An 18,807-nucleotide genomic window follows, 5' to 3' on the forward strand; every position below is an offset into this window, starting at 1 on the left:
TCACTTAATTTGCACTTCCTTAATGACTAATGTTGAGCATCTTTTCATGCACTTATGTTCCATCGCATACATATCCTAGTTCTTTACAGATACAAATCCTTTGTTGGCTGTGTTCTGAAAATATGTCCCCCCAGTCTGCTCTTGCCTTTTCATTTGCTTGTCTTTCAAAAAGTTTTTAAAATTTACAAATTTTAATTTGAAGTTGGTGCTTTTTTGTGTCCTATCTGAGAACTCTCTGCCAAACCCAAAGTCACTAAGAACTTTTCTATATAATCTTCTAGAAGTTATATGGTTTAAGCTACTACCTTAGTTTTTTAATCCCCTTCAATTCCCTCTCCTTTTGCTCCCCACCATCAAATCCTGGCATTTTACAAAAATACTTTCTATTTGCCAAGTCCCTATTCTACTTACCTATTTTCTTTCTTAAGCATGCTAAAGGCCTCTCAACTGATTCTCCTCATGTTCTAATCCAGAATATTCTTCAATTCCTTTTTAAATTTACCTATTCTTTAATTCTATCTTTAGGCTAGTGACCCACACCTGAAACATACAGGGCCACACTAATGTAATTGCCACCAGCTTCTTGTTATCGGGGAACCTGCCCCGATAGTTACGTAGGTTCTTTTCTATTTTCCCTAAGCGTCGGCCGGTTTGAGAAATAAAGGGACAGAGTACAAAAGAGAGGTTTTAAAGCTGGGCGTCCGGGGGAGACATCACATGTCGGTAGGTTCCATGATGCCCCCCAAGCCGCAAAACCAGCAAGTTTTTATTAGGGACTTTCAAAAGGGGAGGGAGTGTGCGAATAGGTATGGGTCACAGAGATCACGTTCCTCACAAGGTAATAGAACATCACAAGGCAAATGGAGGCAGGGCGAGATCACAGGAACACAGGACCACAGGACCGGGGCGAAACTAAAATTGCTAAAGAAGTTTCGGGCACCATTGTCACTGATAACATCTTATCAGGAGACAGGGTTTTGAGAGCAACTGGTCTGACCAAAATTTATTAGGCGGGAATCTCCTCTTCCTAATAAGCCTGGGAGCGCTATGGGAGACTGGGGTCTATTTCACCCCTGCAGTCTACAGACCATAGAAGATGGCCACACCCGGGGGGCCATCTATAGACCCACTCCCAGGCACGTATTCTCTTTCCCAGGGATGTTCCTTGCTGAGAAAAAGAATTCAGTGATATTTCTCCCATTTGCTTTTGAAAGAAGAGAAATATGGCTCTGTTCCGCCTGGCTCACCGGCGGTCAGAGTTTAAGGTTATCTCTCGTTTCCTAAACATTGCTGTTATCCTGTTCTTTTTTCAAGGTGCCCAGATTTCATACTGTTCAAACACACATGCTCTACAATTTGTGCAGTTAATGCAATTATCACAGGGTACTGAGGCAACATACATCCTCCTCAGCTTAAGAGATGACAGAATTAAGAGATTAAAGACAGGCATAGGAAATCACAAGGGTATTGATTGGAGAAGTGATAAGTGTCCATGAAATCTTCACAATTTATGTTTAGAGATTGCAGTAAAGACAGGCATGAGAAATTATAAAAGTATTAATTTGGGGAACTAATAAATGTCCATGAAATCTTCACAATTCACATTCTTCTGCCATGGCTTCAGCCGGTCCCTCCTTTTGGGGTCCCTGACTTCCCGTAACACTTGTAGTGACTTAAATTAAAATGTCCAGACCTCAGTCACACTAGCCACACAGAAATGGCTACCATACTATACAGCAGATATTCTCATCATCCCAATAAGTTCTACCGGACGATGTTGTTATAGATTAATAATAGCTTCCATTTTTAAGGAACTTATTCTAGACACTAAAGGTTTTAATCTTCATGATAACACTATGAGGTAGGCTTTATCTCAGTATTAAAGAAAATTAAGGCCAGGCGCAGTGGCTCACGCCTGTAATCCCAACACTTTGGAGGGCGAAGCAGGCAGATCGCCTGATGCCAGGAATTCAAGACCAGTCTGGGCAACATGGCGAAACCCCGTCTATACAAAAAATTAGCCGGGTGTGGTGGCACGCACCTGTAGTCTCAGCTACTTGGGAGGCTGAAGTGGGAAGATCACTTGCGCCCAGCAGGTGGAGGCTGAAGTGAGCTGAGATTGCACCCCTGCACTCCCGCCTGGGTGACAGAGTGAGATCCTGTCTCAAAAAAAAAACAACAAAAAACGAGAGAGAGAGAAAATTAAGGTTCTGTAAGGATACTTACCTAAAACAATCCTTTCAAAAGCTTGAGGCCAGGCGTGGTGCCTCACACCTGTCATCCCAGCACTTTGGGAGGTCGAGGTGGGCGGATCACTTGAGGTCAGGAGTTCGAGACCAGCCTGGCCAACATGGTGAAACTCCGTCTCTACTAAAAATACAAAAATTAGCCAGGTGTGGTGGCAGGCACCCGTAACCGCAGCTACCCGGGAGGCTGAGGCAGAATCATTTGAACCAACGAGGCAGAGGTTGCAGTGAGATCGTGCCATTGCACTCCAGCCTGGGTAACAAGAGCAAGACTCTGTCTCAAAGGGGAAAAAAAAAAAAAAAAGCATAAAGCATGACATGACATTGCTCTTTATTGCCAATTTATACAAAACTACTTGTATGCCTCTCACAGAACTGTTTCAATTCCAATGCTGCATACCCCTAGTTTGTACTTTTCCTCCTTCAAAACTTAGTATATATGGGAAATCACTAATGAATCTGACCCCACTCTTATTCTTCAATATTTACATACTTTGCACTATACCAATATGTGAAATAGAAAAGCTCCATATTTTCAGCTATTCCTGTTTTTTCCATCGAACTTTTACCCACTTCTCACTTTGTTTCTCTAGGATTATCACCATCATCCATCATTTTAAGCTTCCAAGAAGAGTCTGATCCTGCTAGCCAGTTGAGCTTCTCGCTGGCTAATCACATTCACTTGAAAAGCTTTTGGAAAATAGATTCTCATGCTCCATTCCAAAAACTACTTGTTAATATCAATAGCGTCACTGTAAGTGAGCTTGAGGTACAACAAAGTTTGGGAGTTAAAACCTCAGCTATCTCAGTCTAAATACTTTGTTCGTTTTATCCTTGTTTCCTCCAAGGTAGTTAGCAAAAGAATGGAAAGAGAACAACATAAAAGCATAGAAACAGACAAATTTTCTACACATACTCCTTATACTTCATTATTCTAAGTTATACACAATGTTCAACAGGAGTTTGAAGTTTATTTAGTAATATACATAAGTCATGGCTGACAACTGAGAAAATCCTATTCACATAAACCATCATAGATTAAAAATACATAGTATTTGTATTTTAATACAATAGGGTCCCAGGATTCAAACAAGGAAGCTTGATTCCAGAGTTGGCATTATGTAGTTACGTACTCTGGTACAAAGAACTAATGGAGGTAAACTTTGGCAGTAAAATTCTCAACAGTCAAATATTAATGCATTTCATATACACGGCTTTGCATCCGTAGAGGAAGATACAATTCCTTCAGCACACGTGCCAATTTCTGAGTCTTCCACTACAGAATCCTTAACAGTTTCTTCTTCCGAATCAAATTCCTGATTATCCAGTGATTCAAAGTTATCCAGAGGTTCACCATTCAGTCTCTTTTAAAGAATAAATCAATAATTTATTGTAAAAATGTTAAAACCTAAGTTGATCAGCATACTGATATAGCTGACCCGTATAGCATACTGATATAGCTATGAGGTTTTTTTCATCTTGCCCCTCAATAAATTCATTTATAAACAGTGTTATATCAAAGTCTCTACCATGCTAGATCATAGTCAGCAAAGTCAAAGTGTTTAATAATTTGCCTTTTTTTTAAAAGCACTGAAATTATTTCAGAGTATAAACAGGTACTTCCCCAATCAGTTGCAGGGACAACTAGGTGTTCTACATTTCCAATCAGCTGTGGACTAATACTTCTAAGGCAGTTAAGAGAGCTACCACAGTATCTCCAAATGAAAACTTCAAACATTAATTACATCATGGATCTCAACGGTAAGGTCACAATTCAGTTACATGAAGTTTTGATTTGAAACACTTTCTTCCTATCAGCAAGAAAAACTTTTTGCAAACATGAATAAATAAATCTTAAAACATTTTTAAGGTCAAGTCTGATAAAGCAACACTTACCAGGCTAATTCTTACAAATATATTAGCTACTTACAAAATGTTTTAAATTCCTATAAAACCACAAAACTTTAATTTAGTGTACAAATTATCAATTTTATATATGACAGTAATGTCAAGCTGGTATTAAAATTAAAACTACCTAAAAATGTGTCAACTATGAAATAATTTTCTATACATATTTTCCAGGGATAATTCCTTTTAATAACTCTACCAAAAAAGATGGTCTTTTGCTTCATAATAATAATTAAGTTACTGAACTTTTACTCTGTGCAAGTACTCCTTGCAATTGTCCATCTATTATAACTCATTTAATTCTCATAACAAGTCTATAAGGTAGGCAACATTATTCTCATTTTATGGATGAGAAAGATGAAGCCCTGACCAGATAAACCCTCTCTACCCAGCAAACTTAATGGTGTTAGGAAGGAAGTTAAGTCTTAAATCCAGGAAATCTGATTCCAGAGCCCAAACACTTCAAAGTGATCACACTATACTACCTCAACTTTATAGAAAAATACATACATTTGAACCAGGTAACTATTAAATTACCTACCTCTAGTAGCTCTGCCATATACTGTACATGTTCTGCTACTTCCGCCAATTCTTTATTCTCCTTTTTCAGGCGGGCAATTTCATTGTCCTTTTGTTCAATTTCTTTATGAAGCTGTATTACATAAATAAAGCTCAGTATTCTATAGATTTGCTATGCTATAAATCAAATTACATGCCTCCAAGTATATAATAACATGGAGGACATGTAGCATAGAATTGACTCTCAACACAACAGGATTCATTTTGTCAAGAGCTGCCTTTTTACTTAAACTTTTCTTAAGCCAATATTAAAGCTAGCTCATATTGCTCTAATGAACTATGCTAAGCAGCAAAACAATCCTGGAATTTTAAAAAATGGTACAAATCATACTCAATACATACTTTCTCATTTTCCTTAAGTGCTTCATACAGCGCCTTTCTCCGTTTTTCTGCCACTTCTTTCCAATATTGAGAGGATGGATTTTCTAAAATAATATTTTACATATAACTTTAAAAATCATTACTGTCAAAACCCAGTAATTTCTGTTTCAAAAAAATTTCCAATCTTAGTAGCCCCATATTGTTTAGTAATACTCATTTTTAAAAGATTAAAGTTAAAAAATAAAATCAACATTATTCTATTTTCCCCAACATTTCAAAGATTTCAATCCTTCAGAAGAATTACAACAAAAGTACAACACGTATGTATTTATCTTCCACCTAGATTACTAAAGATTTTTGCAACACATTTGTTTTGTGAGGTCGTGTCTTTTTATGTAACACTGATATTTTTACAAAGTCCAGCTCAATTATTTTGTACACTGTCCTTAATTTTTTATTTCTGTCTCCATGATTAGATTCAAACTAAACATTTTTGGCAGGAATACTATATAAGTATAGTATAAGAATACTATGTAAGTATGTGTCCTCAGTGTATCATCAAGAAGCACATATCAATCTGTCATGATACTGGAGATGTTAAATTTGATCATTTGATTAAGACGCTATCTATCAGATTTCTGCCTTGTAAAGATAACTTTTTCCCTTAGTAATTAACTAGTGATCTGTAGAGTAAAATATTTGAGACTGTGTCAATACCCTGTCATCCAACAACTTTTTACCTAAGTTTAATTCCATTGATGATTGATGTTTCTGGCTTATATATATTACTTGTATGGTGGATGGAAAACCGATTTTTTTTCACTTACGTAATTCCTTCTACATGTAGTAGTTACCATTATTCTATAAATAAAAACTTTTCCTACCTACCCCAATTTAAAAGAAAATTTATTAGTATGGACTCATATGTCCTTTTTTATTCAACGTATTATAATCCATTCTTGTCGTTATTAATTTTGATGCTCAAATTTTCCCAACTGTAGTCTGTGAGAATCCTTCCAAGATGACATGTGTTCTTTCAACATGTCCACCCGTTTTTGAGTACTTCCTTATTTTCTGTCACAAGATAATCCACGATCACCTAAAGTTTCCCTGCCCCTGACCTGGAATCAGCAATTTCTCCAAGGAACTTCAGTGAAGATAGTGTTTACAAACCAAGAACTGGACATACGGTGTGCTTCTTTCTACAGAGGTGTAGTTTGTTTCTACCTGTTTAGGGGCAGTGCTAGGAAATGTAATACTTCAACATGTTATTCATTTGCTCAATCCTAAAATATACACAATCTTTTTTTCAAAATTACATTAATACCACTGTCAACAAATATAATAAAGTTCAAACAACAAATGTAATAAAGTTTGGGATTTCTTTGCAGTTATTTTAATGTTTACCATATATCCCAGAGGGTTACATGGATAATGTTTTCCACCTGTGGTTATATTACCAACATGACATATAGTTATTTGTCTTGATATTTAACTTTAGCAGTTTAACTAATCCTTGATTTAATTTTTAACCTAATCAGATATGAGTATCACAAATCCTGCTCTTTAATCTACAATATTTTTAAAGAGCTTCTTTATTTCTGTCCAGTCAACCTTTCCTAATTTTACCTAATAAAAATCCTACTGTCTACTTTTCTTCCTGTCTTCAAGGCAATTCAAAATGAGTCCAAATGTTACCGCGACCTTCAGCAAGTCAATTAACTTCCCTAGGCCTCAATTTTACCATCACTAATTAACATCCAATGACCTATAATTCATACAGAAATAATAATCTTCCATAATGCTTATAAAACATCAGTTGCTTCTTCTTCTGATGTATACTGCCATTCTATTAAAAACTAGTATTTATTACAGGCATAATTCTTCTCATTCATCTTTACTCTCTTCATCCATATTTTTATTGGTTTCCTTATGCCATAGTCTCCTGGAATATTCAAATTCCTTTCATACCTCAAACTCATTATCTAAACATTTTTCTTCTAAAAAGCCTATTTCCAAGTCTTATAAACCCTTACAAGGCAATCCAATTACCAGAGCTGTCATATTAGTAACTATCCTTTCCCCCTACCCTTTTTTTTCCTTCAGAGACCGGGTCTTGCCCTGTCTCCCAGGCTGGAGTGCAGTGGTGCTATCACAGCTCATTGCGGCCACAAACTCCTAGGCTCAAGCGATCCTCCTGACTCAGCCTCCTGAGTACCTGGGAATACAGGCACAAGCCACCATGCTCAGCTAATTTTTTCACAGAGAGAGAGAGCCTCACTGTGTTGTCCAGGCTAGTCTCAAACTCCTAGACTCAAGCCATCCTCCTGTCTCAACCTCCTAAATTACTGGGATTACAGGTGTGAGCCACTGCACTGGGCCTCCTTTTCCTAATATTTCATCCACGCATGGATCTTGTCAAACAAATGGTCACATACAAAAACATTTATAGTGCTGTTATACTATCCCCAGATTACGGTAATTGGCAGAATTCATAATAGTATTAACAAATTTTTCCTTATATCATAATTTAAAATTTTAAGACAAAAGTTATCTATTTTTTCATACCTTTAATCATAAGATCAAATGACTCCTGGGTGACTCCACCAAGATTTTTATTTTCACTAGATTCTGGGACAATAACCCCAGGGGTGGAAGTTGTAGATGTTAACTGGTCATTCCGATGTTTCCTTTTGGACAAGCCTGTGGACAGCTATAATGAAAACACTTGTCAACTGTATTTACTTTGATTTAATTAACGAGAAATTAGGTGGTTTTTCATTTATGTATTAAAAAAAAAGAACGCATATCTATCTTTTTTTTACATCTCTGGATCTTTAAAAAAGTTATACAATTAAAAATTCTAACAAAATGTATAGTAACATTTTAGGAATTTTATTTGCAACAATTATTTTGGATTAGACTGGGGTCTAGAGCTTAGCTGAAATTATTATTTTTTAAAAATTTTCATTTTTATTTTTATTTTAGACAGAGTCTCACTCTGTCACCCAAGTTGGAGTGCAGTGGTGTGACCCTGGCTCACTGCAACCTCCACCTCCCGGGTTTAAGTGATTCTCCTGCCTCAAGCCTCTCGAGCAGCTGAGATTACAGGTGTGTGCCACCATGCCTGGCTAATTTTTTTGTACTTTTAGTAGAGACGGGGTTTCACCACGTTGGCCAGGCTTGTCTCAAGCTTCTGACCTCAGGCGATCCACCCACCTTGGCCTCCCAAAGTGCTGGGATAACAGGCGTGAGCCACCGCACCCGGCGAACTTCTTAAATTGAACAATTAAAACCAAAATCACTTATTTGGGAAATATATAATTGTTATTCCCAAATTATTTCCAAATTTCAAAAATTTATGTGTTTCTGACCAAGAAAATAGTAGAAATGTTTTTAATGTAGACACTGTATCACCAGTACCCCATTTTATCCATACAGTGCATACCTCATTTTCTCTTCCAACAAGAGATCCAGATGCGGAAGGCTGAATCATCTTCAGAGTTCTTCTTGGGACAGAACTATTCTAAAAAGTCAACATAATTCATTATCTTGTTACTGAGTTGCAATATGGTTATTTAGTTACTGAGTTGCTATGTGGTTATTTAGTTACTGAGTTTCTGTATGGAGTGTTACTCTTGGTCCTTCTATAATTTAGGGGGGGAAAAGAAACACTAACACAAACATTTGGTCTGCTATATAATTGTATAAGGTTACCTATGAACAAGACACTGGTTTAATCAACTGACAAACTTGTTATTTCCAAAAATTATAATAAAGTTTGAAGAATTCTTAAGAATGAATCATATTACCCAAACTAGACACAAACACACGTAACTTCTCTCATTTCAATGCATGCTCTTGCTATGGTCATTTTGTTAATCATATCTAGTTAAAACAAACGTAACAAAATTTCTCAGCTCCAATGAACAGTTTCAAACCAGGTATGACAAAATTCTAATACAAGAAGGCTATCTGTATTCTCTCTGAAAAATCTTCCACACAGAAACTAAAAACTTCCAGGTACTCTTTTATAAAACCAAACATCGTCACATTTATGGTATGAACTCACCAAACAGGTAAACTGGAAGAAAAGGTTAATCATTTACACTGCAAAGTATTTCTTTCCCTAATCAAAAAGATTCATTTCAGGCCCCCTTAAATCATGAATATCCCCCAAATACTTATATGTACTCACCAAAAGAATGTAACTTTCCAGAACATACTTTACACAAAACAAAGTACATGTGTAATGGACATCCCCCCTCAACCATTACCTGATAGTAGAAGCAGTTCTGCTTCAAGCCCATTCATTAGAAGGTGGCTAAAATGTCAGTGCCTGAGGCATACTAAAATACTCTAAAATGCCCAAGCTATTGTTTTGGTGAAAATATTGCCTTCCTTGTAATATGTAAACAACTTCCTGTATATTTCATGATCTGAAAGTTCTCTCTTATTTTTGCAAAATATCATTAGTTATACTGCCACCATGGGATAGCAAACAATGGTGAATACTCAAACAAGGTTAGCAAGAACATGATACCATACCAGCGTGAGAAAGTTACTGATTCCACACTGTACTTCACATGACAAGAGTTCACCTTTCCCACGGTAAAGTTTCTACTGCTGATTATTATCTCACCATTTAACTGAAGGACAAATGCCAGCTACTGTGAGAACAAATATTACACCAACATTTCAGATATAATTTAGATTATAGATTAGTCAACAGTCTCCAGACAAATAAAAGAAAATGTAACGTTGGAACCTTACTAACAAGAGGTGTTATTTAAATGCTTTCTGTTAATAATGGTCAAAGAAGCCAGCTAAGTAACTGTCACCAAAAAAAAAAAAAAAAAAAAAAAAAAGACCATTTCCAAGATGTAACTTTTATTTATATAAGCTATTTAGACTTTTGCCTAAAACGATGTAATATTACTATTATTATTTTCTGTATATAGAGTACGCATTGGGATAACAGACTCTTACAGCCAGAAAGTTTCTTGTATATTAATGGGTCTTAACCTTTTTGGGAAACTATTTAATATTCTGCAAATCCTCTCCCAAAAAAAATTCACATAAAAGCACATTCACACAGAATTTTGCATGCAACTCACAAGGATCTAGTTCTAGTCCAATTCTCTCAATTTACAGATGAGTAAACTGAGGCTGAAATGCTAACTAACCCACCCAAGGTCTCACTTTTGGAGGTAGAACCAAAACCAAACAGAACCTAGTACACTTTATATCCAAGATAGTTTTACTGTAGCTAGTAAACACAAGACTTTCTTTAAACTGTAATCTGCTGGAAATATATAAATTATTTGGCTGTGATTTGCTTCAAATTAATCCATTGAAGGAAAAGTAGAGTAAATAAGGACATAGATGAAACCAGATTGGCCATATAGTGGTAATTGCTGAAGTTGGAAAAGTAAATTATTAAAATACTCTACATTTAATATTTCAAAAATTTCAAAACAAAAATTTTAAATAATCACACGCAAAGCACAGTGGGAAGATGCCATCATCCTAAATGGAAGCTAATGGAGTCAAATTCACAAATTGTCAATGCAAACTATTATTCAAGAAAAATAATGTAAGAATCCTAAGAAAAGCAAGGCAAACAAAAAACCCATCAAAAGGTACTTGCTTATACTTATCAATGGCTTTTAGGTACTCGATTTAGTTTACTTAATATTAAAAAAAATTTTTTTTAGGTACAGGGTCTTACTCTGTCACCCAGGCTGGAGTGCAGTGGAGCAATCATAACTCACCGAAGCCCAAACTCCTAGGCTCAAGCAATTCCTCCCACATCCAGCCTCCCAGTAGCTGGGATTACCAGTGGGTGCCACCACATCCAGCTAATTATGGTTTTTTAGAAACAGAGTCTCCCTTTGTTGCCCAGGCTGTTCTCAAACTCCTGAGCTCAATTAATCCTCCTACTTCAGCCTCCCAAGTAGCTAAGATCACAGGCATGAGCCACCATGGGCACCTGGCTCTTTATTTAATTTAAACCCACAAATTGATAGCTTTCCTGAAGATGTGGTCCAATTCCCAAGGTATTCATACAATTTAAGTTGTGTGGAAGGACCTAGCTAAATTGTAAATTCACTTAGAACCATAAATATGAATCTAGTCAAAATTATAAACTCAAAACTAAACAAACTCTGTCCTGTTCATAAGAATAAATACTTGGAATAAGATTTCCAGTGAAAGTATCATATAGGGATTCAAAAAATATCGCAAATCAAATACGTTAGATGGTAATGAATATGGTATACTCTAGAAAAATGTGTAATATAATGCAAAACATGTCTGTGGTCAAAGACCCTTAATTCTGAAGATATACACAAGGGATTTTAATAACATCATTTCATGAAATATAAGAGTAGAAACAAAGCAGTAATAATCTTATACATAGAAAATCCTAAAGATACTTCTGGAATCTTCACAGAGAAAATACAAAAAGAAAAGAAAATCCTGAAGAACCTACTAAAAAACAATTAGAAGTAATAAACAAGTTCAGCAAGGTTTCAGGACAGAATCAAGATACAAAAGTCAATTATTTTCCTATACAGTAGCAATGACCAAATGAGAATGAAATTAAGGAAACAATTCCATTCACAATAACCTCAAAAAGAACACTTAGGAAAAAATTTAACATAATAGTGTAAAATTCATGCTCTGAAAACTACAAAATACTGTTGAAAGACCAAAATAAGAGACAACCCATATTCTTGGGTCAGACTTAATATTCAACCGTAATTAGTTTTTTTAAAACGTTCTCTATTGTTACTCATCGTCTGACTAACTCAAGGCTTACAGAAATTATGGCCAGGCTAAATTTGGCTAAATGATGTCAAAATACTTTTAGCCCCATGCTTTCTATAAAAAAAAAATTAAAGTTATTAAATCACATACCTTTATATTCTCTTTGATTTCTTCTTGTTTCTGCTTCATACTGGGATTCATTATGTAGATGGTGAAGCACAGAAGACTAGTAATTAAAAAACAATATGGTTTGCACCCCTGAAGGTGGAGTCTAAGTTTAAAATACTTACAATCATAAAAATTATACTATTGTACAGTAGAACTATTATTTTTTCTCTCTTAATCCAAACTCAGCCCTGTCAATGATTAAGGTGACTAAAGTTAATGACTCTTGATATCTATACTTTATATATATACACACATAATAATTATGGCTGAAAAAATGAAATTAACGTATTTTAAACCAACTTCTAAAACTGGTTTAAAATTTCTAAACATATTGTCCTGGATTAGTCACCAGAAAAAGCAAAATAAACAGATACTAGGGTATGCCCAGGTCCATCCTAAAGAACAGCATCTTAACTTTCCTGATTCAAAGACAGATTTAAGGTATAATAAACTGGGCTCTGACAATAACTTAATACGGACTTAATATCTGGTCAAATGAGATCATGCATTTACATTTGTAGGAAAAGTTTAACCAGTAACATGAACTGAAGGACTAACAAGCAAGAAAGAGGGAAAAGGTAGAAAGGGATCTATGTAATGTGGTTAACTAGACCACTGGGCCAAACTCAGCATCTGAACTGCTCCTCCACTGCCCACTGCCCACTACCCACTGGTCCCTGCCATGTCTGCGCCTGTGCCTCGTCGATAGATGTCCCTAATTTTTGTGGCCATGCCTTTACTCAGTGCAGTGGCTTTTCTAACATTAATACATTTTACCTCGTGTCCTGGTGCGCGCACACACATGTGCAAACAAAAAAGCTTAGGAAAGGCCGGGCGTGATGGCTCACATCTGTAATCCCAGCACTTTGGGAGGTCGAGGCAGGCGGATCACCTGCATGATCACCAAAGTGCTGGGAGGTCGAGGCAAGCGGATCACCTGAGGTCAGGAGTTCGAAACCAACCTGGCCAATATGGTGAAACTCCGACTCTACCAAAAAAATACAAAAATTAGCCGGACGTGGTGGTGCTCGTCTGTAGTCCCAGCTACTCGGAAGGCTGAGGCAGGAGTATCGCTTGAACCCGACAGGTGGAGGTGGCAGTGAGCCGAGATCCTGCCACTGCACTCCAGCCCGAGCAACACAGCGAGACTCCGTCTCAAAAAAAAAAAAAAAAAAAAAAGAAAAAGAAAAAAAAAGCTTAGAAAACAAAACAATCTAATTTGTGCGGGCATCCTGCTATTTTCTACTCTATTTAACGTTAAGAAAATGGTGTTTGGGCCCCAGTAAACAGACCCCAGGCAATGTTCTTCAAACTGCGGGTCGCGGGCCGTGATCTCGAAATTATTTAGTGAGTCATGAGCAACACTGCTTAGAAAAATGCAACTGAACAGAATGGAATTGAAGAGACGAGAAACACTGCTTCCATCAACGTCTCATATGGTTAGATAGCTGTGTCCTAGGTTGCGATGTAAAACGTACCTTAGTGTGAAAAAAGCTGAAAGCCACTTAGCATTGTTTCCCACGCCTGTCAGCGACCTTGCAACCCTTACTTGCTTGTTATTCTCCAGTTCCTTTAATAGCTAGATTAAAAACCCTGGCATAGGACAGGGTCCATGCGAAACCCGTATCAACAACGCCAGTATCCGTTTAATGGGAGACGCAGGATTCAGCCACCTCTTTCCATGAACCAAATTTGCAGATCCCTCAGATCAGGACCAGCCATTTAACTGCCAAGAGGATGGATGCTTCGCCTCATCCCCACAGCTAAGCACGCCCAGGCTGAGTCCCTCACCCGCGTTGCACTCCCCAAGCCCGGACCCAGCCAACTAGTCCCTGAGGCCCAGCGCCAGGCTAGGGGGCGGGCAGTGTGGCCCCGCGCGTCAGAGCCTACCAACAGCGGCGCGCGCCTCGGGAACTGCGCCAGCCAGCCAATAGGAAGCGCGGAAGTGAGAGCGCGCCAAAACCGACCCAGCCAATGGGGCAGTCCCTCGACTCACCTCCCAACCCCGCCCCGGCTCCCGCGACCGTTCAACAACTCCTACGCCCTTACCCCGGCTGCGGCCCCGCAGCTGTCAAAGTAGGACGCGGCTTCAGAGGTTGGCCGAAGCGAAAGCGAGTCGTCTAGAGGCTGCGCGCCTTACGCCCCTGCGCACCCACTTCCTGCCGCCTCTTGCACACTTACTGGGTGGAGACGCTCAATCCTCGTAGCGAACGCAGGTAGCTATGGCTGCAGCACCTCGCAAAAGGCCACAGCTCACCTACGGTGATCCCCACGGTCGCTGGAGTGTCCGGCGCGCTCTGCAGTAAAGCCCTACTACTCGGCTTGCCCGCTCCGAACAACCACGTGACCAACTGACGCAGACGAGGGGCGCGGCCTCTGGAATCCCGCGAATCGCCTCTTCCCTCGGCCCCGCCCCTTCCTGCGCCTGCGCCGTCAACGGTAGGGAGTACTGAAGGACTGTGGGGGTTTTCTGCTGGCTGGGAGGCCTGTGCGCTTTGACCTCCTCTCCGACCCTGCTCTTGGAACTTCCTTAAAATGCAGTTTTAGCCCTTTACGAAAGGGAGAAAGATTTGCCTCCATTAGTCTTTAGCACCGGAAGAACAAAATATTGTATGTGCATATATATTAATATGTAGTACACGACATATATTTGTGTAAAGCCCTGGCTCCACGGACTCGTAGTTGTATCAGGGGCTTTTATATTTTGACTTTTTGTGTTTTGACTATGTTGTGGTGCAGTACGAATTGTTCAGGAGACAACCGATTATCAGTTAATCCTGCAGCTATTCATTGAGCGCCTTATACGTGCCAATTACTACTGTTCTAGGCACTGAAATTACAATTGCTGTTGCAATTTGAAGGAGCAGAAACACCTTGGTAATAATTACGTCTAGCCTTTTATTTCTTTCTTTCTTTCTTTCTTTCTTTTTTTTTAATTGAAACGGAGTCTCGCTCTGTCACCCAGGCTGGAGTGCGGTGGCGCGATCTCGGCTCACTGCAAGCTCCGCCTCCCGGGTTCAAGCGATTCTCCTGCCTCAGCCTCCCGAGTAGCTGGGACTACAGACAAAGGGAGACCCTGTCTCAAAAAAAATTTAATTTTAAAATATTTTAAAAATAAAAGAAGGAAGGCGTTATCGAGTACAAATAAGGGACATATTACCAAATGCAATGTATGGATCTCGTCTGAACTAAACACTGTATTTAAAAAAATACCCAAGGGAAATTTGAACACTGACTGAATGTTTTGGGATGGTAAGATATGAGTTGTTTAAGGTTATCTGATTAGCAATGGGTTAAAAAAAGAGATTAGTCGTAATGACAATATTGTGGGTTTTATTTTAATAGCTTCTACCTATAAATGGTAATTACAGATGAAATTTTATACCATATATTTTCTTTGAAATAATTATTGAGAGAAGCAAGGGAAAAGGTATAAATCAAGCTTTCTTAGTATGGGCACTATTGACATTTTAGACTGGGCAAATTGTTCGTTGTGGGAGGCTGTCCTGGGCATTGTATGCTGTTTAGCAGCATCCCTGGCTTCTACCCTCTAGCTACCAGGAGTACATCCCAATTGTGAAGACCAAAAATGTCTGCAGACCTTGTCAGATAACCTTCCGCAGGGCAAAATCATCCCCAGTTGAGAACCACTGGTATGAATAAAACAGTATTGGCCTTGTGTTGATAACTGCTGAGGCTAGTATGGATGAGTACATGAAGATTTTTTATTCACTCCGTCTACTTTTATATATGTTTGGAATTTTCAATAATAATTTTTTTTTTTTTTTTGAGACGGAGTCTTGCACTGTCGCCCGGGCTGGAGTGCAATGGTGCAACCTCAGTTCACTGCAACCTCTGCCCCCCAGGTTCAAGTGATTCTCCTGCCTCAGCCTCCCAAGTAGCTGGGATTACAGGTGCCCACCACCACACCCAGCTAATTTTTTGTAGTTTTAGTAGAGACAGGGTTCCACTATGTTGGCCGGGCTGGTCTTGAACTCCTGATCTCGTGATCCGCCCACCTTGGCCTCCCAAAGTGCTGGGATTACAGGCATGAACCACCGCACCTGGCCAATAATAAAATTTTTAAAATATTAATTTAAAAAGGATTAAATGATGGGATAAGGAGGTAGAAATACTGGAAAATGTTTAGCCATAAAAACTTTAGCAACCACTGGGCGCCATGGCTCATGCCTGTAATCCCAGCACTTTGGGAGGCTGAGGCCGGCAGATCACGCTGAGGTCAGGGGTTCAAGACCAACCTGGGCAACATGGTGAAAACCTGTCTCTACTAAAAATACAAAAGTTATCCAGGCATGGTGGCATGCATCTGTAATCCCAGCTACTCAGGAGGCAGAGGCAGGAGAATAGCTTGAACCCAGGTGGTGGAGGTTGCAGTAAGCCAAGATCACACTACTGCAATCTAGCCCGGGTGACAGAGTGAGACTCTATCTCAAAAACAAAACAAAACAAAACTTTAGCAACCACAAATATTTGCACCAATTTTTTTAATTTTTATTTTACTTCAGATTGATAAATAATAATTACATTGCACCAATTTATTTTTTGACAAACCATTTCTTTGATGAGTATAAGCACAACTAAGAGAAGTGAACTGATGAAACACATTACAAATGAAGGTTTTGGGACTTGAGACTCAGATGATGTTAAGAATAATATACTCAGGATCGGCTGGGTGCGGTGGCTCACACCTGTAATCCCAGCACTTTGGGAGGCCGAGGCGGGTGGATCACAAGGTCAGGAGATCGAGACCATCCTGGCTAACATGGTGAAACCCCATCTCTACTAAAAATACAAAAAAAATTAGCCGGGCATGGTGGCAGGCGCCTGTAGTCCCAGCTACTGGGGAAGCTGAGGCAGGAGAATGGCGTGAACCCGGGAGGCAGAGCTTGCAGTGAGTGGAGATCGCACCACTGCACTCCAGCCTGGGCGACAGAGCAAGACCACGTCTCAAACAAAAAGAAAAAAAAAAGAATAATATACTCAGGATCTTCAGGGGATTATTTTAGTGCAGAATTATTTAAAGGATTGAAGATGGTCTAGAAGGTGGCCCCTGGGCATTAAATATGTTTTGTTTCACATATGCAATGGTGGCCTACACATTGTCTTAAAATGGAAATTGTATTTTAAAAATGGGATGATTTCTATAAGCAAAGACAAATGATAAAGTAAGAGAAAATATAGGGAATTTCTTTTACAAATAAAAGACTACATTCCCTAATTTTTAAAGAGCTATAAAACATTGAGAGGGAGAAGCCAACAGCCCAAAAGACAGGAATGGACAGTTCACAGAAAACAATAGAGAAATGTTCCTTAAACATACAAAACCATGCTCAACTTTACTGAGAATAAGAGACATGCAAATTAAAATTCTGCGAAACTATTTCAGCTATCAGACTAGCAGCTATAGAACAGCTTGACAACATACTTAGAGTAGATAGAATTCTAAAATGCCACCCATTATCTCTGACCTCTGATTATGCCTATGATTAGGTTATTCAATAAGGCAAAGGTGGTGGGATTTTATAATTGCAATTAAGGCCCCAAATCGGTATATTTTAAATTATCGAAAGTGAGATTATCCTGTTGGCCTTGATTTAATCATTAGGATGTCCTTCAACAGAGGGCTTAGACTTTTTTTGATGTATCTCTTACTGGCCTTGAAGAAGCAAGCGGCCATGAGTGTTATGTCTCCAAAGAAATGAATTCTGCCAACGATTGGAATGAGTTTAGAAGCAGATCCTTCTCCAGTGAAGCCTCTAGATGACAATGCACTGGCCAGCACTTTGTTTACAGCCCTGTAAGACCCTGAGCCCAGGGCCCAACTGAACTTTGTTTAGATTCCTGTGGCGCAGAAAGTGTGAGATAATGCATGTTTTGTTTTAAGCTGCTAAGATTGTGGAAATTTCTACAGAGTCACAGAAAACTAATAAAATACTCTACTGATGAGGCTGGGAGAAAACAAGCACTCATATACATGGCTAATGGGAGTGTCAAATGTTAAAAGCCCTATAGAAGGGAATTTGTCTGTATCTGACGAGGCGTTTCTTTTTTTGTTTTGAGATGGAGTTTCCCTCTTGTTGCCCAGGCTGGAGTGCAATGGCATGATCTCAGCTCACTGCAACCTCTGCCTTCCAGGTTCAAGAGATTCTCCTGCCTCGGCCTCCCGAGTAGCTGGAATTACACGTGCCTGCCACCACACCCAGCTAATTTTTTGTATTTTTAGTAGAGATGGGTTTTCACCATGTTGGCCAGGCTGTTCTCGAACTCCTGACCTCAAGTGATTAGCCCGCCTTGGCCTCCCAAAGTGCTGGGATTACAGGCATGAGCCACCACACCTGGCCCTGACAAGGCATTTCTACAATAACATGCACATTGACTTTGGATGTAGCAAATCCACTAATAGGAATTTACTCTAGACTTTCTCACTGTAGCATTATTTATAATACCTAAATACTGGAAATAACCTAATCGCACATCTACAGGCAATGAGTTGAATAAATTATGGTATATCTGCACAAGGTAGTACTATAGAGTCATGAAAAAAATTTAAGATCTCTGAGATGAACAAATTTCTGGGATACATCCTTAAATGAAAAAAGCAGAGTGCCCAGAACTTTGGGAGGCCGAGGCTGGCAGATCACCAGGTCAGGAGATCGAGACCACCCTGGCTAACACGGTGAAACAGTCTGTACAAAAATACAAAAAACAAAATTAGCCAATTAGCCAGGCGTGGTGGAGGGCGCCTTTAGTCCCAGCTACCACTGCACTCCAGCCTGGGTGACAGAGCGAGACT

At 38.9% G+C, this 18,807-nt stretch overlaps 1 protein-coding gene across 3 annotated transcripts; it reads right to left on the minus strand.

The window, feature by feature from the left end:
• Positions 1–681: 681 nt before the first annotated feature.
• Positions 682–14,507, minus strand: GMNN (geminin DNA replication inhibitor). 3 transcript variants are annotated; one of them, XM_055263646.2, is made up of 7 exons: positions 14,043–14,507; positions 11,976–12,051; positions 8,503–8,580; positions 7,623–7,767; positions 5,076–5,158; positions 4,696–4,806; positions 682–3,610 (listed from the first exon to the last, which is right to left on the minus strand). In XM_055263646.2, the coding sequence occupies exons 2-7, from the start codon at positions 12,024–12,026 to the stop codon at positions 3,449–3,451; spliced, it is 630 nt and encodes a 209-aa protein (XP_055119621.1). In that variant the 5' UTR covers positions 12,027–12,051; positions 14,043–14,507; the 3' UTR covers positions 682–3,448. The 3 variants fall into 3 exon arrangements, with proteins under 3 accessions (XP_055119621.1, XP_055119619.1, XP_055119622.1); XM_055263644.2 differs by having other exon boundaries at positions 14,175–14,501; XM_055263647.2 differs by lacking the exon at positions 14,043–14,507 and adding an exon at positions 13,472–13,922.
• Positions 14,508–18,807: the final 4,300 nt, after the last annotated feature.

The sequence above is a fragment of the Symphalangus syndactylus genome, chromosome 23, assembly GCF_028878055.3.
Source record: "Symphalangus syndactylus isolate Jambi chromosome 23, NHGRI_mSymSyn1-v2.1_pri, whole genome shotgun sequence".
NCBI lineage: Eukaryota > Metazoa > Chordata > Mammalia > Primates > Hylobatidae > Symphalangus > Symphalangus syndactylus.

What these genes read in the sequence shown, in the direction of transcription:
- GMNN (XM_055263646.2), bottom strand. Translation starts at nt 12,026, where the DNA reads ATGAATCCCAGTATGAAGCAGAAACAAGAAGAAATCAAAGAGAATATA. An exon ending in TTGTTGGAAGAGAAAATGAG is followed by an intron (nt 7,768 to 8,502) that starts GTATGCACTGTA and finishes TTTTCATTATAG; the next exon opens with CTGTCCACAGGCTTGTCCAA. An exon ending in ATATGGCAGAGCTACTAGAG is followed by an intron (nt 3,611 to 4,695) that starts GTAGGTAATTTA and finishes ATTCTTTAAAAG; the next exon opens with AGACTGAATGGTGAACCTCT.